Source organism: Patagioenas fasciata, chromosome 4 (genome assembly GCF_037038585.1).
Source record: "Patagioenas fasciata isolate bPatFas1 chromosome 4, bPatFas1.hap1, whole genome shotgun sequence".
In the NCBI taxonomy this organism is placed as follows: domain Eukaryota; kingdom Metazoa; phylum Chordata; class Aves; order Columbiformes; family Columbidae; genus Patagioenas; species Patagioenas fasciata.
In genome coordinates this window covers 30,292,417-30,318,048 of record NC_092523.1, presented here as the reverse complement: position 1 = coordinate 30,318,048, position 25,632 = coordinate 30,292,417, and the positions used below count along the sequence as shown (strand labels likewise).

The 25,632-nt window shown below is 38.5% G+C and overlaps 2 protein-coding genes across 4 annotated transcripts in view; one reads left to right on the top strand and one right to left on the bottom strand.

The window, feature by feature from the left end:
- The window catches only part of PPAT (phosphoribosyl pyrophosphate amidotransferase), a 49,064-nt gene that overhangs the window by 20,483 nt on the left and 2,949 nt on the right, over positions 1-25,632 (top strand). Inside the window, exons 2-10 of the mRNA XM_071807532.1 lie at positions 13,226-13,292; positions 16,543-16,749; positions 18,093-18,205; positions 18,324-18,469; positions 19,778-19,850; positions 20,634-20,785; positions 23,089-23,216; positions 23,528-23,749; positions 24,537-24,657. Coding sequence (XP_071663633.1) covers positions 13,226-13,292; positions 16,543-16,749; positions 18,093-18,205; positions 18,324-18,469; positions 19,778-19,850; positions 20,634-20,785; positions 23,089-23,216; positions 23,528-23,749; positions 24,537-24,657 — 1,229 coding nt within the window. The remainder of the gene's footprint in view (positions 1-13,225; positions 13,293-16,542; positions 16,750-18,092; positions 18,206-18,323; positions 18,470-19,777; positions 19,851-20,633; positions 20,786-23,088; positions 23,217-23,527; positions 23,750-24,536; positions 24,658-25,632) is intronic.
- The window catches only part of PAICS (phosphoribosylaminoimidazole carboxylase and phosphoribosylaminoimidazolesuccinocarboxamide synthase), a 59,955-nt gene that overhangs the window by 32,187 nt on the left and 2,136 nt on the right, over positions 1-25,632 (bottom strand). Inside the window, exons 2-11 of one of the 3 annotated variants that reach the window (XM_071807525.1) lie at positions 22,950-23,009; positions 16,949-17,051; positions 14,792-14,886; positions 13,551-13,608; positions 12,226-12,320; positions 10,561-10,632; positions 5,942-6,028; positions 2,866-3,303; positions 1,731-1,820; positions 906-977 (exon numbers count right to left, since the gene is read on the bottom strand). In XM_071807525.1, the coding sequence (XP_071663626.1) occupies positions 906-977; positions 1,731-1,820; positions 2,866-3,303; positions 5,942-5,969 (628 nt within the window). In that variant the 5' untranslated portion in view covers positions 5,970-6,028; positions 10,561-10,632; positions 12,226-12,320; ... (2 more) ...; positions 16,949-17,051; positions 22,950-23,009. Of the gene's footprint in view, positions 1-905; positions 978-1,730; positions 1,821-2,865; positions 3,304-5,941; positions 6,029-10,560; positions 11,353-12,225; positions 12,321-13,550; positions 13,609-14,791; positions 14,887-16,948; positions 17,052-22,949; positions 23,010-25,632 lie in introns of those variants that run through there. The other 2 variants (XM_065836154.2, XM_065836155.2) reach the window with 2 other exon arrangements.

The window sequence follows — 25,632 nt, the reverse complement described above, 5'->3', positions numbered from 1 at the left end:
GAGAATAAAGGGTCTCCATGATATGCATCTTTTCTCTGCTTTATATAATACCTAATTGTGTTACCATAAACAACATTAAAGTCTTAAGTGTTTTTTACCACCTATGATAAAATTACTTGAGTCTGTAGTCTTCACTGGAAGCAAGGGAAAAAATTTTAGAAATTGAAACTATCTCACCAAGATTAGTGCTGTGGTTTTACCATTTTTTTTGTCACAAAATTTTGATCAGTATTCTTTAGAGTGGATAGGCTGAACCACAGACATTTCTGAAACATGTGCTATTTTATTCTATGCCAACCAAATCAGATTGCAATTGCAATTACAAAATATGCAATTAGAATAGATATATGTGAGAAAGGAAATGGTAACCAAGGCAAACTATAGATGTCTAACACCTACACATATCCTAAAGGAAAGTTAAAGTGTCAGAAATGAGTTTTCATTTAATGTGGGTATCTCATCACAAATACTGGAAGTATTCAGTTAACTTTGTTTTGAATAACCGGTTTGGAAGATTGCAGTCCAAAAAGTTACAGTATTATGTAGCTGCAGGCTGTTGAAAACTATGATATAGGACAGTTTAGTGGCACTGCTGAATCTATATAGTATTACAGTGGTTTATTCCTGTTTATATATATGTAGAAATTCTACTTGTTGACGGGGGAAAACTGAATTTGATGTGTTTTACAAATGAGATCTCCATAGGCAATGCATTTTCATGACAACCTATTTTTCCCTGATAAATGCCTCAAGTGCCCATGGTGATCTGATAAAAGGCCAGTTATATATTTCTTTTTAAATAAATTTAAATCAATAAATATATTTTCTCTTGAATACTAAAACAAGAATACTACTGTCTGGTGTACCTCAAATTACCTCTCGTGATCAACCATGTCTTTACTTACTTGTTATAGCTGTTTCTTTCATTATATGGAGAGCTGCCAGATTGTCTGGAGTAGTATTTATAGGAACATCATCTGTCAGAATATTTTTAATTTGACATTAAAATCTTTCAAGTTCACATTGACCAGTTTAAATTCTGTAAGACTACTCCTTAATGCCTAATTTAGACTGTATTCTGATTTATGCTACTGAAAGAGACCATGAGGTCCTCTGTTGTGGAGAGTCAAGTCTGTCAGCCTTTGAGATTCCACGTTTGTCTCTAGCTGAATGTTAAACTCTTGCTTCCCCTGAAAGTTATGCTTTCGGATGTAAACCATAATGTTTCTTCATAAAGAGGATATTATCTTCATATTCAGTGCTAGTAGTGATACTCCTAAATGAAGTTTTCATCCCCTGATGTGAGCATTTACACAATCACATTAAATACTGATCACATTATATTGTGAAAAAGAGAATGCCCTATTAGTTTATGCACAGGAGACTGAACAATTCTAATCCTTGGGAAGACACAGTTTAAGTAAAACTAAGTGCAGTAATACATTGCACTCAACTTGCTTAAGGCAACAGTTTCTTCTTTACATCTTGAGTCATGAATCTCTGAAAAGATTACTAGACTCTTTTTATCAAATTCAGCAAAGCACTGTATATGTGCACATATGCCTGTATTTACTGAAAGTATGGTTATCATCCTGACATTATCTCCTGCTTGAAAGTTTTTTAGGCCTCTGCATTTTCTGACCATCATTACAATGGGGACTTACTTTAGAAATCTATCTTAAATTACTAAATTTAGGGATTTATATAAAATAGAAGACTTTTCAGTTTACCTGAGTCAGAAACTTTCTTTGTATCTGCAACCTGTAGGTCTTCTGACATATTACTAACGGAGTCCTCTTCACCTGTGTCTCCAGGCATTTCTGTGTAAATAATGCTGTGTTAATGAGGGTATTGCATTTGTGTATTACATCAAAACAGCTGTGCTGGGTCAAATCAAAAGATCTGTCCAACCTAGGATGCTCTTTATGCCAGCAGGCAGTAGTAGATGCATTAACAAAGACCCTGGAAACACCAACCAAAGAGTAAATCTTCCCCCAAAATGCTCTCTGAGTTTTCAGCCAGAGACTGTCTTTGTGTTTTATTTTTCTTGATCTCTTGCATTACTTTACTAACTTCTAGTCTTATATATGGCCACTGTAATACCATCCCCTGTGTACGATTCTTACTGTGTAATAAAAGAGTTTTATGTTCATTCTGTTCTTAAACAGTAAGCGTGTTTCTGGTTGTACATACCAATAAAAAATGTTTTACCTCCTGGGTTGCGTAGGTTCATCAGTCTACACTACTTCTGCATTAATCCATCCATTATCAATTTATTTGTCAATAACCACCAAAAACTAAAGGCATGCTCTAACAGCATTCTTGGTACTGTTCCTTTTGCTATTTTCACAATAGTTGTCTCACTAGTTTGGGACTCTTTCTCCAAAGGCCAGTAAAACTGGGCTACTAGGGACCATAAGAGAAAGACAATTTAAATGTTAATATTTTAACCAATGTCTGTAACTACAGACTTGTTTTGCTCAGTGTCTTAATTTTTCCTGTAACAGTCTGTCTCTCTCATCCATTTTTTTATCTAAGCTGGAAATAGTCTCTTCTGCCATGATTTTTACTGAAATGGTCTCTATCACTTTATGTCCTCATTTTTTTCCCTCTTTTTGTTTCTCAATTCTATTACGAAAATAATCAATCTGAAAGATTACCTTGTAATGTAAAGTGAACGACTGGACTAAATACTAAATTTCCATTCAGTGTTTCCCCTTCCCCCAGCAAGTTGGTTAATCTTTAATTAATTGGTATATATGCATATATATATATATATATATATATGTATATTCATTCTTTTAAGGTTTCTCTAGTGCTGGAAAACTAACCATTTTAAATGATATATGGGTATGAAGTACTTACCTATGGAGTCCTTTTCTGATTTTGCTTGTCTCCATTCTGGAGGCCTCTCACTTTCATCATTATCTGATTTACTTGCATGTTCCATGGTGTTGTGCCTCAGAATAGCATCCAGTTCATGAAAAAATTTCATACTTTTACTTGTACTCCCTGAGTCTTGGGCACTTTTTACACTCTTGTATTCATGTTTCAGATTTTTATATTTTGTCCTGCACTGCTTCCAGTCCCTGTCAATTCCGAACTTTTGAAGTCTAGCAGCAACCTGTTCAAAAATTCTTTTATTTCTCACTGTCCCCTCCAGTTGTTGCTGGATATTTTTGTCTGACCATATGCGTATCAAAGCTCTGACTTCATTAACGGTCCAGTGTTTTCCTCCTTCATTTGCTACTGTTGGAATAAAAGCTGGTGTCTTGGAAGCCTCTATTGCTGACGTTGGATTACCTGCATCATGCGGGGTAGGGGAGAGACACAGACACAGGTTATCTGCATGGTGTGCTTGGGGTGGGGAAAAGATGGAGACAATGAGAATGAAATATGCTGTTTCCTCAAGACTTGTCTCTCCAGAGAAAGACGGAGCAGAGGTGACATTAAAATCAAGCTATTGGTTTTTCATTTGTCAGCACTTTTGTTAATTCTGACATAATTTTTGCCTTCTCTTGAAAACTGGTATTAAGATAGTGCATGTGCATTTAATTAATCACAGAACATTCCTTTCTTCTGTACCCTACCATATTGAGTTTTCACTTGTAACAGCTTTGAGAATAACGGATGAGCTGTTTTGTCATTCAGACATTGAAGAGGAGTGCTGTTTGGAAGATACAGAGTGCTGTATCAACACAATAATAAATTGGGCACTGAGTCACTGACACCAGCACCAAGACTTAACTTTCTGCTTCAGGTCATTCTTTTGGTTTTACACACATGGAGAGCTCAAAACTGGGTAGGGGTCTGAAACATCCAATCCTTAACTTAACAAAGCTCCCTTTTGTGTGGAGCTGAGGAATGGAGACTTTTGCCTTATGTCACACAAGAGCATTTGTGTGATAATGAACCCAGTTCTCATAGTACAGAACCTCCCCCTTTCTCAGTGCGGGTCCATCACAAATATCGGGGGGTTGAAAGTAAAACTTAAGAGTTATCTCATTCTGCAGAATTAATATTTTTTTCATTTTCTCCAGTCCTCAACTTTATTTTTTATTATTAGGAGGTGAAGGATGCCATGCAATTACTTAAAACACTGAAATATCATCTCTTGCAGTTTTTTAATGTTTCCTTTTTTCTAATTGTGAATTTGCTTAAAGACTTCATTATGAATATCAAATTAGTTTGGAAAGTGGTTTCTCATGCATTTTCTAAATATTTGCAAAAATGACTATTTAAAAAAACCCCACACAATTCCAGTGCTTCATCAAAGAGAGCAAACATGAAAGCGTATAGTAACTGTCACGGTTTTCGGCAGTCATACTGAAGTGATAAATGCCTTTGCAAGTGTCTTATTCTAAAAGGAAAATCCTGGTTATGGGAGTTGGAGATTTATAGTCACTGAGCTTTGTGTGATGGCAAAAATATCTGACCTTTGCTTGCACATACAGCGTCAGTGGAGCATAGTTGTGTATAATAACCTGTCTGGGGACAAATTTGTCCTAGATAGAGGCATTCTTTGCGAGTCTCTGTAATTGATTCTAGTTGTAAAAAAGCTGTATTAACAGATACCAATTTCTTCCCTGTTAGTCCTGTGTTAATCGGACCTCTGCAGCAAGCAGCTCACTGATATGTTGTTAAGGAGGGTAATTTTCAGGTGACATAGCAATTATGCTTTCATTTCTTCCTGGGGGAGTCAAAAAAAATGCTTGTTTACAGGTGAATGTAACCACAGGCACTGCTGCAGTTGAAGAATGAAATCTAAAGACTAAGGCACTAGGGAAGGCATTTCGGTATCGGAACATATTTGAGAGCGCATGCAATTCAAGTTATTTTACTTGCTTTTTAGAAAGCAGCTTTCTCAGAATTAAAGATTTTATAGCAGCTCAAATGAATCTGCTTGGGAGTATGTTGCAAGAGCACTGACAGACATATTCCTGTAAACTTTGATTCAGATACTTACTGCAAGAAAAGTTTTGTTTGTATCTATGTGTATACAATTCCACATAAGATTGTCTCCTCTTTAGTTTCTTGTTATGACAGGTAAGAGGGGAGTAGTGTGTACAGTTTTCCCGGGGCCTTGTTTTCTCCATGAATATGGCACGTTCGAGATTCTGTAGCAAAAGTTATTGTAACTGGACTGGGATATATGCTAGGGCATAGAGGGTGTGCCAAAAATCCAAAGAGCATTTAAGAATTTCAGCACAGTGCTGCTGCTCATCCAGGCCAGGAATCAGCTCATCAGTTGCCTAATTCTGCCTAAAATGCCTTCAGGTTTCTCCATTCCCTTTATGGTCCCCTTGAAGGGGCTTGCACCTAGGATTTTCTCCCTCTTTCTGGCTTGCTAGATTTGTGCCTTTGCACTGTAATGACTTTCCTGAGCAAAATTACTATAGTAGGACCATTTCCAGATGGGTGGTTGTATGGGACTAAAGACTTGCTCACCACCCCTTGCTTGGAGAGAGGATACAGCTGCTTTGAAGACCACTGCAAATCTGGATTGCTCGGTGGGACAGGTCTGACCTCTGCCTGTCTGTCCTGGCTCAGGCCATTCATTCAGGCTGGATTAAGCAGAAATTACATGCGTTGGAGAAAATCCACAAGCTGGCGTGGGTATCGCACACTACCATTTGGCATACTTTCCACTAGCATTTAACAAAATTAATGTGGTTAATGTGGTTAGTATGATTAAGCTATAGCATGGAATGCGATTTGAATGTGTGAATGGTAGTCATGCAGGAGTTACGTCATATACAGTGGGCAACATCTAGCCATGCATGAGACTGTGGAGTGCTACAGCTGGGAAGGAGATGGTTTAAAAGAGCGGCTATTTTAAAGCGATGTTGAGCGGAAACAGAATGACGGCGTGCTATCAGAAAGTGCTCTGGCAGCCATGCTGCTTTTTACTTTTTGATCTCACTGTGCCATCATACTATACCTAGTTGAATTGGTCTGACATGTGACATTAGAAGTAGTGGATCTTCTGGAGCATCCTCATCATCTTCTAAAGAAACTGATATTTCACCTGGGAAGGAAAGAGTTTTTAGATGAAAAATTTGTATGGACTAAATTAGCTTAAATTAAGTGAAAATGTCCATATGCAATGAGAAGACTATTAACTTTGCAATCTCCACACTTAATTTGTATTTACATTAAATTAAAAATTAATTTGGCCTGTCCTCATAAGGGGACATGAGTTATAGGAGGTAAATTAAATCATATCTTGCATATGAAGCCTGTTTGAAATGTATTTAAAATTCTTGTAAAAACTGACTTGATTATAGTGACTTGCATGCTTTTCTGGCACTCAGTATTTGGGGTGGATAGCACATTAGAAATATAGTTTGAAAGTACATAATGAAAAGAGATATAGAAATAAAAGTGAACTTTGCACATGGATGCAGATATCCACAAATCTATTTACGTAACAAAAAAATCCAAGAAGAATATTTAGAGTATGAAGGAAACAACAGTGTTCTGCAAAGAGTTCTGGAAATCAGTGGAATTCATTAATGGCACAGGGAAAATGGGAAAATATTGTGACTAGAGAACAGATGTATTTGTAGCCACAGGATTCAGTCTAACTTTTTACAGCATAGGGTTCCTACATTTGTTTAAAAAGCAATATTATAACAATTGCTATGTAAGTTTGGAAAGCAGCACAGGTTCCGCATCAGCTTAGTTTTCACAGAGGACAGGCTTGGAAGTTGTTCTGTGGTAAGATGCTGTATCCAAAGTATGTGTTGACAGGAGGTTTGAAATGTTGATTCTCTGTACAGGGAGTGCAGGGAGTGAGCTGCTCTGGGCTCCGGCCTGGCAGGTCACACAGATCAAAGCTCCCTGTTCAAAAGTGCTGTGGCAGCTCCTCACAAGAAACAGCAACGAGGTGCGGCTGGGATGCAACCTGGTATTCCTGACATAGGTGAAACTTAAAACTGCATTTGAGAGCATTATCTTAAATCCTCCTGACTTTCAGCGAGGCTCAGAATGACTCATAGATGCAGTGGCCTGATCTCTGACTGCTCCCAGCTGTCAGCAAACTACAGAGAGGGAAATAAATCCCCTACTGGAAGGCTGCTGAGTGCGCCATGGGTACTAGGATGAGCAAGTTCAATTACGTTGTAATATTAAAAAGAATCACTTTGTTATTTTAAGTAAATATGAACAGTTAACAGAAAAATCTGTGAGAATATTTCATGGAGGGGAAAAAAGCATCTCTTATAAGAGTATTTCACACTCTTATTAAAAAGTATATCAAATACTTGTTAATGACATCCTTAATGTTAAAGTCCAGATATGGAAAACTATGTATAAGTGGCATTTTCAAGTCAGCATTTCTGAAAGATCTTTTTGCATTTCTGGTAGCTGTGAGTTTTGTACATACAATAATGTCATTGCTGATGCATTTCTGCTCACACTTGATAGTTTTTCTGCACTTGCTGTGGTAAAATGAAGGTCAAGGGAACTGACCGGTGTGTTTAAACATAAAGAGAGAAGTATAAAAGAGCGTTAACTGACTTAACATTAATTACTAGGTGAGCTTTACTTTTGTAAATCATGTACTAGATTTACTAATAGGTGATTTAACTTGAATCAAAACTGGTTAACAGAATGGAAAGGTTATTCATTTGAACTCTAATGAAAGATCCCATTTTTCACAGTGCACCATCACTCTGCATGGATCTTCATGGTTGTTGATTACTGGGATAATACATAAACTACATTTTAAAAGAAGTGAACATGTTGACTTGTATCTTCTTTAATTATTGTGTAAGCTACAACTTTGTGTTTGCCTCTAAAAACACATTTTGGGAGGACAACATGAACATGTCTGGCTTCCACTGCTGTATGTGGTAATGCAAGAAGTGTCATCTTTCCATGAACGAGCCGGGAATTGATGTGTGTGTTGCCACCACGCTTGTCCTAGGACCTTTCTCTTAGGTTTGATTGTGATTTTCAGTATTCGTTTCTTCAATTACACTTTCAAAAGAAAACTGATCTTATCAGATAGGAAGAAAACACTCAGGGAAACACTGTAGAAATACCATTCAGTCCCATGAAAGTAGTTCCTTCTGCCTCCCCAGCAATCGCCCAGTATTTGAGATAACGAGGCAAATCAATCATGAAGACATACTTTGTAGCTTTACATTAAGGACGGATATGAATATTTAAACTAGGGCCAAGCAGAACGGTAAAAATACAGTAATTTCTGTGGGTTCAAGCCTTGTCCCATGTCATGCTTTTTAAACAAAACAAATTAATATAGCTACTTCAAATAAGATAAGACATAAATGGTGGACAGTATCATTTGGCACAGGTTTTAGTTTGCTGATAGCATTTTGTTCTTGCCACCCAAGTCACAAGCCTAGACATCCTTGGTTCCTCCAGCTCTGTCAAAATGAGGCATCTCAGCCTCTTTTTAAAGAGGGGAGGGACCACTTTTCCTTCCTCTCCTCTATCACTCTTAAAGGGACAAGCCCAGGAGGGGTCCTGCAGGGATGCAGGTCTGCTTCCATCTGTCTGCCCTGGGGAGGATGACACCCCCATTAAAGCAGCCCCTTCATCCTGCAGGCCCTTTCATTCCACGGGAGTCACACCTGCAGGTCTGCCCCCATGACAGAACTTGTGAGCATCAGCTGCAGAGCCTCAAATGCGGTTTTATCCTTGCAAGGGCCCTTCAAAGTAACTGAGCTGAGCAGGCATTGCAACTCTGCCTGCAGTGGGAAAAGGACTGGGCCTCCAGGATGGCGTTATTGTACTTGCTTGACATGGCTTCTTAAATGAAGAAAGTGGATGTTCTCACAGCTGCTCCCTCTGCCCCCTGTTATGGTTAGATGCATTCTGCATAGCTGCAGGAAATATTTCTATCTTAGTGTGATTTCGTTGTGCCTGAATTATGGTTGCTATGAAAATCTTCGCATTTAAATTATTGCCATTAGTGTTGCATTATTACAGTTAGTTGCATTTAATTTTTGTTTATCCATAAAACTTGTTTAATTTTTTTAAGGGAGTAACAGAAAAGCTTGTGCATTTAAGAGATATTTAATCACCTTTAAAACCAGTCTGTCCCAATGCTCCAATGTCAGGTATATATAAAATTACCCAGGGGTAATTTTAATATCTATTCTACTTTGGGGTTCACAACAGAAAGTAACCTTTTCTGATTTAAACTTGCTAGAGGTCTAAGGCAAATGAGAATTAACAGTTGGTGCAAACAACATAAGACACACAGGGTAGTGCAAGGGCAGATCCTCAGAAGGACACTATTTCATGTAGTCCTCAGAAGTGTTAACAGCTTGTATTAGCCTCAGTTCTTCAAGTTTAAAAATAAAAATACATTGCAATACACAGAGAGCACATGAAAATATTATAAAATTGCCATTTAATTTAAAGTGACTTTGACAGACTAGAGGCTTTCTGCTAGTGATGACAAATGAAGGTCAAGCTTTTTGTTAAGGTAAACAATGACAAGAAAAATGGCAATTTCTTCTCCTCAGACCTGTAAAGCACCGTGGTAGAGGGAGACATGGAAGGGTACAAGGGCAAGCTGGATGTCCAGCTCTTTTCTGTGCCTTTGGCAGTCTGCCTTGATGTTGGGCTTTTTGTTTTCTTAATAAAGATTCACAATCTTAATTAATGTAAATTGCCAGATACTGTAGGAACACACAGTTCAGCTTTTAATTTCTCTTTTTAGCCATCTTATTTTGGTACTTATAACCATCATTTGGGCTTATGCTTCAGTGACATTTAGGATGTGACAAGGAGATTTGAGTGATGTCAAGTAACAGATTGACCTTAATGAAATGTTAAGCACAGCTTAAATACATATGTAAGAGAGGTTTGAATAAAACAAGAGATGCAAATACTTTGATAAAAACCTCTTCAGAATAAAAGCAGTTGGTTTGCCTCAAAATAGTCTGATAAACATGATGATATTTACTTTCCTCACTACAATTTTTAATGAGAATCATAGAATCATAGAGAAGTTATTAAGCATCCCTGTTTCTCAAATATTGAAGTTGAATTGCTTACAAAATAATTTAATTTACCTTCAGTCATCATACCTAAATTTTCAGTTACAGATAAATAAGAATAAAAATCCTAAATTTCACTTGTATCACAAATAATGATTTTTTTTTTTTAATCATGACAGTTTCAACCTCTACTTTTAAGTTTAAATCTGAATTGAAGCTCTACAAAACCCACTTCCAAAGTACTGCAAAGGAATGTCAAAGGGAAATACAACAGCTATTCTTAACCTCATGTTTCAAGCCTGTGCAGGAACCTTGACACCCACAAGTACTCACCAAGGCTGCAACATAAGCAGTTAGCATAATTTTGTTAGAATGATGCTGTATTTACAGACTTCGACACTGGTGGGTGCTAACATTTTATTCCCCTCTGTGAGGAGTGCATCAAGTCACTTCTAACCATGCTGTTGGGTCTGTCAGGCAACCTCTGCTTCGGCTCCAGCAAACTTAGGCTTCCGTTTTATTCCCTTTGGGTTTTAAGCAAAAGGGGGGGGGGGAGGAAAAAGAAGCAAAACCAGTTTTTTACCTTGCGTGCTGTCTGTTGTGGGGCTTGTGTTCAGCTGCGTCTCAGTCGCAGAACACCTGCCGTTTTCTTCTGCTGTTAATTGTGTGACAGGTTCATATCGCAATATGGAATCCAGATCATGGAAAAACTTCATGGTTTTAGTGACATCCCCAGAGTTGTGGGCATATTTAACCGTTCTGTATTCATACTTGAGATTTTTGTACTTTGCACGGCACTGTTTCCAATCCCTGCAAACTCCTAACTCCTGCAACCTTTTAGCAATGTAGATAAATATTCCTTTATTCCTCAGGGTGCCGTGGAGTTGCTTTCTGATATTTTTTTCTGACCAGACGCTTAACAAGGCTTTAACCTCCTCCTCAGTCCAATGCTTCCCTGCTCCACTCTCCATGTTGAAAGTGACCTGGAAATGATTCACTATTTCTAGCCAAGATTTTGTTTCCTAGGAAACCAGACGGCTGGTTGTCAGTAAGCTCCGCCGAGATGAAAGGATCTAGTTTTACTGGCTCAAGCTGCCTGAGGGGTGTAACTTGAGAAACTGCCAAATAAGCGGACTGGGTGTTGGAGGCGGCCGGGGCGGGAGCGGGGCCGAGGGGGGGCCTTAACCCTTCTTGCGGGAAAGGGCCTCAGTGTGAGCGCTCTGGTGGAACGAGGGGGAAAAAAGAGTCACACAATCGTGTTCCTTTACAAAAATAAAATAATAATTAAAAAAAAAACTAAACCACAAACACCCGCAAAGGCATTCTTGGCTGCCCGTTGCTGGGTGGGCACTCCCATGGGGAATCCTCCACGCCTGAGCCTTCTAAACAGGTTGCACTTGGCAATAGTTGAGGTGATAGTAAAGCAGGATAGGATCATCCTGCTTTACACTGGCTACTCTGTGCAGTAGTTGTTTTTGAATTGGTGGCCATATACACGTTTTTAACTCTGATATTCATTGGGTTACTAGTGATGTTTTAATAAAAAGCTTGCATACTTAAAAATCTGACTAAATTGGTAGAATTGTGTAAGCTTTGCGGTAATGAAATTGAGCTAAATGGAAGATGTAATCCAGCAACTTGACAAGGGCCTTTGGTTCAGGATGTTTGCTTCCCTCTTCTTTGCTATTGATTTTATTGATGTTTAAAGGGACAGCGTCAGTATTCAAGTGGAAATGGCCTGTAATAGTAACATTGGGGTTAGAAGTTGCTGGATGCTGTATATCAACCCTTAAGTCATACTACCCGTCTTTGCATTTATAGATGGGACATCTCCCTGAGTTAAAATAAATGGGTTTAAGAATGTGTCTTCATCTCTGATTTTTCTCTTGAAGATCTGTGTCAATAACAGGATAAATTAATTATGTGTGAAATTTGTTTTGTTTTGCTTTCTTTAAAATTTTACTTTACATACAACTAGGTCTACTGGCCAATAAAGGGATTTTAGGAACTGGAGAAAATTTATAATTAACATGGTCAGTTGTAGATGAGCATCCATTCTGTAAATTTTTTTGTGCCCAATCACATTTTTGCTTACAGTAACATAACTCCAGTGACTTCAGTTGAGTTAAACCAATCTGATGCACAAATAGTATCTTAATCTAATATTGTAAAAATATTGTAACTCTGTACTTTCTTGAGGAAAACATCTTTGCATTTCAGTCATTATTATATATGAGAGTGTACTTACCAGTGTGCCCAGGTCTTTCCGAGTGTTAGAGCCATGATGGGTCTGTGGCGGCAGTTTTGTTGGAGGTAACACTCAGCCTTATTCCAGGAAGCCTTCTAAAGGAAGATTGAGCAGCCTTCGCTGTTACCCACAAAAAACTCCAGTCTGCAAAACACACCTTTTCACCGGATAAGGACTGAATGATAAACTTTGGGCATCTGTGCAGCATTCTGCTGGCCTCTGTCAGGGAACATGCCCGCACTGCCTGCCCGTGGGCTGGGCCTGCACCCAGGGACAGGGATGGGGAGACCTCTGCCATTTCAGCTGATGCAGCTCTTCTGCTCAACAAGGCACAACTGCCAGCCTGAGCCTGATCTGCTGCACAAGAGATATTTCCATTTGCAGTGGTGCTGTGCACCAGACTTGTTTTGCTTAACTTCAGAAGCTGTGATGGCTGATACTAGGTTTATGTGCTCGAACACTTTTATCAGAGGGTCTATATAGCTTTTAGAGGTGTAAATGCCAGCTTGTCTGCCTAAGTGTAAGAATGCAAAAGCTCCTGCCTAGGTGATCTGTGGAAGAGACAATGCATTCCCCTAGGCAAAACCATCAGTTTAATACCCTCCCCTCCAGCCCAAAGGAGAAACAGAGTAGCAGCATAGAACCTACTCCTACAGCCTAGACCACTATCGCTGCAAAATGGCTTTTCAGATTAAGCATCTGCTGTTATTTTATGCCCACACTGAAATAGAACTGAAGTGAGAGCCTGAGCCAGTGCTTATTAGCGGAAAGATTCCCACTGAATTCAGTGGGCTTAGGCACAAACCTTATGTGACTGTTTAGAAATAAAGCATAACATGGGCAAAAAAACAGTTGTAATTACAAGCCTGTAAAATAAAACAAGCCTACATTAAAATTAATGTTGTAGAGAATAGAAGAAAAAAACACCAATCCATTGTATGTTAATACATTTCATATTCGAAGCATTTCAGTGTTTAATGTTAATTATATTTTTCCATAGGGGCCAGGAGAGTGCTGGAATTGTGACAAGTGATGGAGAGTCATCCCAGGCATTCAAAGTGCACAAGGTAAAATGGAAATGACTGTTTTGTACATGCCTAACTGAGATGCGTTAAAGTTTGCTTCAGCTAGGAAACACAATAATTAGAGGGAAAGCAACATGTTTTGATGAATGCTTTTTGTTTTGTCAGTGACAGTATCTAGTTCTGTTATTTGTGCAATTTAAGTGTATGTTTAAAACAAATATGCTGGATGTATCCATGCACACAGCAGCAGACATACAGAAGTATCCAGATCAGGCTACTCATGTCACAAAAACTACTTACCAAAGTCACCCTGCAGCTAAGGTGTTAACTCTCGAGATTTGGAAGAGCACCCATGCAACTGAGATCGAGAGAAAATAAATACGGTTACAGGCTATGCACAAGCAAATGGATGACTATTTCTTGCCTTACTGAGACTCAAGGAAATGACAGCTACTTTACCCATAGGTAAACATAAACAGAGTAAAAGACTGAATGAAGCCCTCAGAAGGTCTTCCAGTCTTTCTTGAGCTCAGACAATCCCAAGTAATGTTAAAAGACATAAAATGGCCATACCCTTAAAAGTATTATGCCAGGAGAATACCTGCATGCTCTGGGGATATTTCTGCTCATTCTGTATTGAATAGTGATCAGGAAAAAAATAATCATCAGCCTATTCCATCCTGGAAGAGGAGAGGATTGGAAATCATCAAGATAACCATAGGGCAATTTCTTTGCTGCAGCAGCGTGTGTATCTGTGCATGACTGCTCAATGCCTCATGCAAAATCTTGTCTCTTCAAGCCTCATGTTTGCTAGCTCTTCAGGCATTTCCCCCCTCCTATCTGTTAGTTACAGCCTGTTTCACACACACATACCCAGGCTTTTAAATGCAGCTTTTCTCAACTTGAGTACCATGTTATCTGTTCTTCATTCCTGCTTCTGCTTGGGTTTCAGCTTTACTTAAGCTTACAGGAATTCCAGGTTCCTTTATAGGCGGCTGCTCGAGCTGCTCCATAAATCCCATCATAAAAAGTGCTTCTCAGTATTAACTTCCAGCAGGTGACAGAATAATTTGTAGTGTGTTACTGAGCTGCAATACTTAGCTGTCATGCTAAGAATTTGACTTTATCATAATATCAGCTTTGATATTTTAAGAGTTTCAGAGCATATGATGGTTTCTTTTACGCTCAAAATATGTTTCTCAGATACAGCAATTTTTAAAACTGTAATAACCACAGTGTAATAAAGAGCCTGTGTAGTACAATATATATGACTTTTTTAGTCCTGGAAGTGGTGCTAATGTAACAAACGTTTGGCCTGTTACACTGGTGAAAGTATATTTAGGACTCTGAATTCCAAACTAGCCCATAAAGATGTCAGCAGTTAAGATGCTACTGTACCTGTTTACCCTCCAAACCTGGCTGACTCTTCTTCATAGCAGAGACAACAGAACGGAAAAGGTGCCCACTTTTCACTGCATCAATTTACTCACATTTGTCAATAGCTTAAGGCAATACATATATTAGAGTATAAATTGGAATACCTTCGACAGGAGTATGTGCTCCCTTCTGATTGTTGCCAGCCTTTGACCATGGACAAACTCATCCATATTTCTCTGTCAGAGCCTTTCAGCTGTATCTGTATAGCAAAACATTATTGTCATAGCTGTATTAGCTCACGATGCGGAAAAACTTAAATCTCTTGTATAGAGATAGTGATGCCAGTAGAATAAAGACTGTCTTCTTGCTTCACACTTGGATATGCAGAATAATATATTAAGCTAGCTATTTGTCAGACCATTATCATGTTCTGACATGTATAAGCCCCTGTATAATACAGACATAACATTGTCTTCATTGGGCATTTTTTATAGTGGTGTAATTCACATTTGCCATCCCATACCAGCACAATCCAAATCAGAGGAATATTTCAAACTACAATTAAAAGATTATATAGTTGTGTAAGTAACGAAATGTGTTTTAAACCAAAATTGCTTGCTTAAGCTATTGCAATGCTTAACTCAACCACAACCATTAACGCTGAACCTATGAACTGTCAGCTCTCCTGTCACAATAAAGTTGTCCTGAGTAAAATAAGAGTGCGTGGTTCCATTTCTGTGCACATGTGAGCACATGACACAAGACCTTAGACCACCTTTATGTCATCTGTGAGACAACAGATGATAACTGATTCGGCACAAACTTTGCTGAACCATTAAAGCAAACCCATACCAGTTTGACCATTTGAGGCAGTAACTTTTTAACATGATAGTAAATATCCTAAGACCACATATACAACTATAGCCTCTTGGTATTCTGACTCTGTAACAGTCACAGCAAAAAATACCCTGAAGTTGAGCTTTCTTTAAGTTTTTTTGGTTGAGCTCTGAAAACAGTTCAGCCAATTTCCTTCCTGTCCCATCACACTCTCTTGTTGTTGTACCTACAGCAAAGGTTATGAATCATTGCAGCTTCAGACCACTCCTGTGTATCTTTGAAGATCGCAGAGGAACATTGTCATGTGGGATATCATGTATATCACAATTAACATGTGTGGTAGGGGAACATGCATACAAAGGTGTAAATATTTTCCACAGGCAGCAGAAGAAGGAGGGTTTTGTGGGAGGAATCCAGTCTTTTGCTCTCTGTGCAGTTTTTTCAGAGTCAGTTGTCTCCACGTAGTGCTTATTGCCAACAGAAGCTCCTCACAGCTGACTAAGAAGTTTTCATGCATTTCTGCTTTAAATAGAAGGCAACCTGGCTATATGAAGAGTTGTTTTAAGTAAACAGTAAACTCTCTTGAAAAAAGCTTTGTTTCTGACATTGACTGGAATGACAATAGAATCTCTTAAAAATTTTTATGGACCTAATATAAAAGTAAATCAAATATACTGCTAACTAAAGTAAAAGGTATTCTCTAAATAGAATTCCCTTCTAGCAACTTTTTCCTCCTTTTCCTGTCTTCTGGCAGTCTTTTTTTCTGGAGTTTTTAAAAAGTACAACAGTTTGGTGGTGTTTTTCAGAAGATCTATTTTTAGTCAGAGAATAGGTTGTTCCATGAAAATCCTCAACACAAGTATGTCTTATTGCTTTATTTAAAACCAGGAGTAATGGGATCTGATATATAACTGTGACACCTACTCAGCTTCTTTCTTTACCATGTCTTAAAGCTTATTTGTCTTTTTGTTAAAGTTGCTTGCATTAATACTGACCAAAAACGAACACAAGGAGAAATGAGGAAGTTGCTGGGAAAACAAAACCAAACAAATTTTTTTTTCTTCTTTTTCTTCTGAAGGGAATGGGTCTTATAAATCACGTCTTCAATGCAGACAGCCTGAAGAAACTGTACGTTTCAAACCTCGGTATTGGGCACACGAGGTACTCCACCTCGGGAATTTCTGAGCTGCAGAACTGCCAGCCTTTTGTCGTAGAGACTCTTCATGGGAAGATCGCTGTGGCGCACAACGGGGAGCTGACAAACGCTGTACGGCTCAGGAGGAAGGTTAGTGTCTCCTTCGGGAGTTTCTGGCATCATTCCTTTCTATGTGTGGCAGCAAAGAACAATAACCTTGCTATGCCTTTTCCTTAATACCAGACTGCTTGAGATAGTGAAAGAGCAGCATAATCAAAATATATCATTTGGAGGGGGGAAAATTCCAGGGGAGGGGAGGCATTTGTAATTGTCACAGGGAAAAACTTACCAGTCCTCTAGACTGACAGTCATGTTCCTATTGATCACAGGAGAACACTAACTCAGCTGTAACAGAAGGCACCTCGACATGTGGTTCTGCTCCTTTGCGGTGCCTGATAGAAGGAACAAATCATATGCGTATGCATTTCAATCTGAAATGTCTGGTTTGGAATATTGTCTTTATTTGTATTTCTGGCTTGCAAAATTAATCATTAGCACTGTCACGACACAAACCAACAAATGCCAAATTTTATAGTGTGTTTGGCTAGAAGGGTATGTGTTAAAGAACCGAATTATAATTTAGCAGATCTTTCATTGTGAAATCTCTTCTATGATATGTTCCATCCAAAAGTGAGAGGACATGCTCTTGTGAGGCAAATGTGTGGCATGCCCAAAGGAACCTGGCACATCTTTCATCAGAGCTACAAGTGTGTGAATGGATGGGAGAAAAAAAACAGCACTGAGGAAATGCAGATGGAGAGTGGAGAATCAGAGTTACATGAGATGTAAAATGATTTCTAAAGATAAAAATTAGGAACTGTAATGCATACAGCATCGAATGGGTTGTAATAGTTGTGTAAATACCCCGCAGACTCTCTTCTCCCTTAGAAGCATAAATACACCATGACAGAACAATTTGACTGACCAAGTGTAGCAGACTTTAAATTGTGGGATTTAATTTTTTAATCCAACTCTGCGTCCCTTCACACCTCTTTTTTATTGTTGTTGTTCCTTTGTGCCCAAACCACCATTCTGCTGTGATATCTCTTTCTGTGTCTGCTATAAGTAACTTCATATTTTCCCTTGTATATTTTACCTCTCTTCCCAGAGCAAGCAGAAACACAAAGCTGATAAAATGGCTCAAACATGAATGTATGCCTTGAATATTGGTGTCATTAATTTTGGTTGTATGTGGAGCAAAGGAATGAGATGCAAAGGGAGAAATGTACCAGACACAGATTATTGTAACTGTTCTTTTTATCTATTTGGTTTGTTGGAAGAAATTTGATGTTCCTATGTTCTAATCATCTGAAGGACTGATACATTTTTAAATATTTGTTCATTGCATGAAGCTGTTGTTAGATTAAAATCTGAGCAGTGTTACATGGGATTTTTCTTAATGTTCGTAACACTTTTGCTTTGTGTCTCAAAAGCTTATGCGGCATGGTGTAGGACTGTCGACCAGTTCTGACAGTGAGCTGATCACCCAGCTGCTGGCTTTCACACCTCCTCTAGAAAACGACGATACAGCCGACTGGGTAGCAAGGTGAGGAGGGTGGGTTTCGGAATCAAGAACAGCAATCTAATCTCAGCATGATATGCAGCTGTAAATGCACACAGCTGTTTGTGTGACACACAATTATGTTCACTATGTCTCATTTCAGAATAAAAAATTTAATGAATGAAACTCCAACTTCATATTCATTGCTAATTATGCATAAAGACATAATCTATGCAGTACGTGATCCATATGGGAATCGCCCACTCTGCATTGGTCGCCTTATTCCAGTAGGGGACATGAATGGAAAAGGTAAACCACATACATATTCATATACATATATATATAGCTTGTGCCTGAAAGCTATGCTTACTGTGGTGTACGGAGGAGTATGTGATACAAAAGTCAGTTCTGAAAATTCAAAACAAAAAAAAATGTTGGTAAGGAAAAAGTAATTTGTAGAAAGCCTGCAAACGTCTTTTTTGTTCCCAACAAAAGGGAATCCTAGTCACCTGATAACAGTGTCAGAATTAGGCAGCCCAGCTGAAACAGAATGTTTGTGAAAATTTAATTAACATCACCTAAACAGGAAAGCAGGGATGGGCAGAATCACAGAAAGGCTGAGCTTAGAAGGCACCTCTGGAGGTCATCTGGTCCAGATCACCTGGAGACAGTTGCTCAGGTCTATGTCCAGTCCAGAAACAAGTCTAGTTTCTTTCTTTCTCCCATAGTAAGGTGGCCAAAAAGTGCTGGATTACTGGTAATGTATTTCTAAATTTCAAGCACTCCCAGTCACATTTGGTATAGTAATGGCACACTGTACAAATCAATTTATGGGAAAAATTCTTTGTGTTCCTGTTTAGCCTGCAAATCAGCATCTTCCATGAAGTGAGATTAAAATCTGTTCATTTGTATAAAGATAAAATAATGCAAACACAAGGTAATAAATGCTTCCATATCTTCACCAAACTTGGTAATTATAACCGTAAGAAAAATTATCAAGACCTTTCATAAAGCATACAGACATTCCTACCCTGTGTTACACAATTTGATCTTCCCTGTGCCTGTCTGTGAAAACTCTCTTTATTGGAGTTCAGTCCAGCATCCATTGTAATAAAAAGAATCTATCAATCAACACATAGCATAGGAAAAGTAAGGAGTGTCATGTGTGAACAGAAGTAATTCTGTATATCTGAAGTCACTGAAATAGAATTAGAGAAGTTTGGAGAAGTGCAGGGACAACAAAGGTAGTTACATGAATTGTCTCTCTTCATGAAAATGATGCTGTAAATATGGTGCTGTTCCTTCCACTTCTGCCTAGAATGGGTTTATAATCTTTATGGGGGAGAGGGAATGCTATTTGGTTTTTTTTGTTGTTGTTTTCTGTTTGTTGTTTTGGTTTGGGTTTTTGGTTGGTTGGGTTTTCGTGGGCTTTGTTTGTTTGTTTTTAATATTACAGAAACTATGGCATGATATGCCTTTTAGTTAGAAATCACAACAGTCTTTCATTGTGCACTTGGCAACCTAAACCATAGAAAGCCAGATACTGCAGTAGAAATGCAATTTTGATGGGTAACAGTAACAAGAACTGTGGACTCTAACTGAAATATTTCATTTCAGGAAAAGATAACAGTGAAACAGAAGGATGGGTAGTCTCTTCCGAATCCTGTAGCTTTTTGTCTATTGGTGCAGAGTAAGTGCCCTGATTCTCACTTTATCTGAAAGCTCTCCTCAGGCAGTAATTAAACATTAAACCTCAAACTGCCAAATGTCATAATCTCTAACAATGTACATTCCCAGTCAGCTTTGTGTCATTTGGGGATAGCTGCCTCTTATCACTAGACAGATATTTGTCCAGATATTGCCTTGTGGGCCAGGATTTTTTTAGTGACCATCTTTATTCCTGGTTATATTTTTATATTGCATTATAACGTTTATTAGCTTTCATAGAAAAGTACTCTGTTATTGATCCAGGACTAAATTATTGAATCTTGTTTATATTTCAGAACTACCATCCAGGTTCAGGACATTTCTAAATGCTATGTATTTCTTTTTCAAGGTACTATCGTGAGGTCCTTAGCTTTCATAGAAAAGTACTCTGTTATTGATCCAGGACTAAATTATTGAATCTTGTTTATATTTCAGAACTACCATCCAGGTTCAGGACATTTCTAAATGCTATGTATTTCTTTTTCAAGGTACTATCGTGAGGTCCTTAGCTTTCATAGAAAAGTACTCTGTTATTGATCCAGGACTAAATTATTGAATCTTGTTTATATTTCAGAACTACCATCCAGGTTCAGGACATTTCTAAATGCTATGTATTTCTTTTTCAAGGTACTATCGTGAGGTCCTTAGCTTTCATAGAAAAGTACTCTGTTATTGATCCAGGACTAAATTATTGAATCTTGTTTATATTTCAGAACTACCATCCAGGTTCAGGACATTTCTAAATGCTATGTATTTCTTTTTCAAGGTACTATCGTGAGGTCCTTCCCGGAGAGATTGTGAAAATATCCAGATATGATGTCCAGACACTGGATGTTGTACCAAGACCTGAAGGAGATCCGTCAGCATTCTGCATCTTTGAATATGTTTATTTTGCAAGACCAGACAGTATTTTTGAAGGTAAGAAGATGAAGTGTACACAGCTCTTCCCTAAATAGTGGGAGATGTTATCCTGGAGAACAGTGTGACTCTGGACAGGATCTGGGATCACAGTAGGGTACCACTGAATGTGAGCTTGCAGAGCAGGGCTGGGACAGAATGGGTTGGCACAGTTCTGGAGGACATGACACTCATCAGGAGGAGCAAGTAACATCACTTTCTTGTTCTTAGCTGTGCATACAGCCTCAGTCAGGCTGCCTGCATAGTCCTCTGCAAGGGATGCAAAGAGCCACAAACATAATTAATGAAGAGGAAATATCCTTAACTTAAAAAAAACTTCTTAAAAATTAAGATTATGAAACAGAATCTGCAAAACAACTTTATTTTGGCATTTTCTTTGCAAGAAATGGTTATTTCAGGAAGATGCTTTTAATATAACTTGTAAATGCAAACATTATCTAAGTCATGGGTGTCAAACTCATTTTCAGCAGGGGTGACATCAGCCTCACAGTTGCCTTCAAGGTTGAAAATGAGTGACACCCCTGATCTAAGTACTTGGGGATGTCAGTCTAATGCTTTTATTATTATTTCAGTTGGAAGCTCTCAAACATTGCCTCAGTGACAAGATACTAGCCAGGACTCTCATACCTAACAAACAAGGTCTCCTTTGCTTTCTATGGCTGTGCCATCTATTGATCCTACACAGTTCCCCACCTTTACAAAGCTGGTTTCACCTCATATCCCTTTTTCTCATGATCCTCTTACCCTTCAATATCCTCACTTCTTACATTCCTTAATACTGCTGCTGTACCCTTTGCTGTGCCTCAACTCATCAGAGTCCCTCCAGTTCTCTCACATGTTGCAAATTTTTTAGGATCTTTAAAGATTCTGAGGCCTCTTATTCCCTTACTAAATTTGGAGTGAATTTTGTCAACTGATTCAAAGTTAATAAGCAGGCAGAGGCAGACAGCAGGATTGTACACGTGTTGTCTGCTGGAAAAAAGTCTGCTAGAATATGCACGTTAAGAACAGGCAGGCATAATTTTTACTTCTTTCTTCCTGTCAATAGATTTTGTAACATCCACAAGACCTTTAGTTACCCCATTAGGGCAAACTCTCTGTATAGTTGTCACGGAGGCACCCCGAGATTAGTTTAAGGGGCAAACAGGGTTTGTAGCACTCCAAAAGTGACTTAAATATAGGTTCGGATATCAGTTGAGGAAAATTATTAAGGGGCAGCAACTAATACAACAGGCGGTCCACAGTGTGCATGCACGTGGCTTCACCCAAAACAATGCTGGAACCGTCTCTGAGTCCAGGAAGAGTACACACTTGCCTGAACATGGTGCGGGATTATTCTTAAAGAGATACAGGTACTTGTAGTGAGTACGGAAAGTGTACACTCGCGATTCCGCGAGGGTAAATTTATAATACACTCGCGATTCCGCGAGGGTAAATTTATAATACACTCGCAATCCTGCGAGGGTTAATTTACTTACACGTGCAAATGTGCACGGAATACTACACGTGCTTATGTAGAAGCACGGGAAGAAAATACACTCGTGATTGTGCGAGGAAATAATTTAAAGTACGCGTGCAAATGTGCACGGAAAGTTACTCGTGCTTGTATTAAGCACAGAAAGTTACACGTGCTTATGTGGAAGCACGGGAAGTTACATGTGCATATGTGCACAGAAAGTATAAATATACTCGCAATCCTGCGAGAAGTTTACTCACACCCGTGGCGGCCAGGCAAGCGGAGTCTCCATCCCGGGGAAGGGGGCTCTTGGCGGCAGCATCTCGCTCGTGCTCCGAGAGACCCACGACAATGGGCGGAGTCTCAATGAGAGTCCTGTTTTTTATAGGCTGATCAGACCTGACTGTAGGCATTCCAGAAGCTTCTCTGCACCCCCACACTGGCTGTGGGGTGCCCCTGAAGCCTTCAAACATCCCCCACACTGGCCGCAGGTGCCCAGCGGCTCCCTTCTCCTAATGGCCCTGGCCAGGGTGCTCTGGGGCCAAACAAAAGAAGCTGTTAGCCTCAAACAGCAGAGAGAGAGGGAGATGTGCCTACTCCTTCCATACTGAAGGAGGGGGGGAAGAGAGGGGGGCTTGCATTCTGCCATAATAGTGATATGAATGTGTATGTAAGAATATGATGTTATGAAAGGAAATAAAAAATTACCTTATGGGAGTGACTGCTTACTAGTTCTGGAGCTTCTCTCACTGACTTCTATGCCTGCAACTTAACAGAGAAATTAGTACAGCAAACTGAGGAAATCTGAATTACGCATAGCAGGCATAACACTCCTTGCTGTCTGTAGGTCAGATGGTATATTCCGTCAGGAAGAGATGCGGGCAGCAGCTTGCTATTGAAGCACCTGTGGAAGCAGATCTGGTCAGCACTGTTCCTGAGTCTGCAACCCCAGCAGCTCTTGGTTATGCTCAAAAGGTATATGTTAACTTGCCTTTTTTTTCTTTTTTTTTTCTTTCCTCCCCAAGCATATTTACATACACTTTTTTGTAATGGGGTATTATTTTATGGGCCATTAAGAGTTTTATATTGTTAAAGCTTTATATCTTAAGTACGCTGGGTATCTCCCATTGAGTCATCTGCACTTGTTTTTTCTGTCATTATTGTACTATATTAAGGTATTTCAAAGTTACTGTGAAGTCATACTAATTCCCAAGGTTGCTTCAAAAAACAGTAAGCGAGAATATCCAGTTTTATAGATACTAATTCTGTTTGTCTCCTGTTTACAGTGCGGACTACCGTATGTTGAAGTACTCTGTAAAAACCGATACGTAGGAAGAACATTTATCCAGCCAAATATGAGGTTACGGCAACTTGGTGTTGCAAAGAAGTTTGGGGTTCTGTCCGATAATTTTAAAGGCAAACGCGTTGTTATCATTGATGATTCAATTGTGAGGGGAAATACCATTTCACCTATAATAAAACTGCTGAGAGAATCAGGAGCCAAAGAGGTAAGCTAATTTTCAGTCAGTAAAATACTGTTGTAAATAGAAGCTTGATGGAAAGGTAAAGCACAGTGGTTTGCCTTCATTTGCACTAAACATTGTTTCCTTATTTAAAAGAGCAAATGTACAAAAAGGAATAGCTAGTGCATGTTTATTGTGAAGATAGGTTGAGAAGTTTCTTCTGTATGTGATTTTGGGGACATTAAGGGGTAGGAACAGGTCTCCATTATTATAGCACTATCTGGCAAATGAGATTTAAAGAGATTGCAAAACAGATTAGGTAAGATCAGAATATCAAGTATTGGTGTGATATTCCTGACATCTGTGTGACTTGTGGTACTGCATTACATACAACCACATACTTCAGTGAATGGGCATGTGCCGTAAGGCACCAGAGCACAATGTCATTTTAAATTGGTTAAGATTTAATTGAAACAGAACGTGCAAGTCTCTTACTGGAGGAAAAAATTTTTGTATAATATTTGACTTTTTAAACCCAAACATGTTCATCATTGATTCAGCACCATAGAAAAAAAGCAAAACCAGGATTCAACTTTTTAATAACACTAGGAAGTACTGTAAAAATAAATTTTAAAACTGTCTTTCTTTCTCCTGCTGCATTGGCATCTGAAAAAAAAAAATTATCTTACTTTTAACCCCCTTCCATGACTTCTTTGTAGTGCCGTGTTCTGTTCTTCGTGATTATTTTACAGAACAAGGACTTTGCTATTGTGTTATGATCTACTGACCTTTACCTTATAGCAGTCTGGTTTGCAACTGTACTTTTATTCAGGTGCATATCCGTGTGGCTTCACCTCCCATAAGATTTCCTTGTTATATGGGAATAAACATTCCAACTAAAGAAGAACTCATTGCCAACAGACCTGAATTTCATGATCTTGCAAACTATATAGGTAAATGCTACTTTTTCTTTTTCTTTGAGAAATTTTACCTGTAGATGTTTTACTGTCTACATCAAAATAAAAGACAACACATCAAGACAACAGTGGCAAAACTGACTAAAAAATTGCAAGGTTGATACACTAAATGTCTGCGTTGTGAGTACCCTGTGCATCAAATCGATTTAGTTACAGTTTTTTAACACAGTTATTGAATCATATTTCTCCAAACAATAGAAGGCATTAGAATAATTATGTAATCATAAGTTATAAATAAGGTGTGACAACACAATTTTCCAATACTTAGAGTTCCTTCCAGGAAAGTCTTTACAGCAAGGAGCTACTGTAAGCGAAATACCAGGAAGAAAATATGTGGTGAAAATCTATCCTGTAATGAAAAGCTAATGTAGTTTCATGAGATATTCATAAAAATATGTTTGGAATTTGTAAACACCCACTGATTTTTTTCTACAAATTTAAATTTATGTAAATAATTTTAACTGCATTATATATTTCACTTTGAGAGAAATGACATTCGAGGCTAATCAAAGAATGTTAAATACATTCTCAGATCTCTAGAATGAGTCATGTTTGCAGCAGAACACAAGAACCAACAGCTCATGTTTCTTGCCGTCTGGTAAATAACTTGCTCTTCATCAGGATATCAGCAACAGAAGTCATGTAAAGGCTTGTGAGTAAGGAGATCTAATATATTGTGCTGCAAAATATTTTTTTAAATGGTTTAAGAACATAGCTCTGGTTACAGTTAGGAAACTGCAAACTCAGATTTCCTATGTGACAGTGAGTTACTCTCACTGTCTAATATTACAATAGATTATTTTCCTCCAAATTATTGTGAAGGCATGTTAAAATATTTCAAGCTTGTAGGAGGATCTCATTTTTAAGGATTATTCACAACATAATGAGTGCAAACAATAGAAAACAAATTATGTGAAAACACTATCAAACTTCATTACTGCTAGAAAATTT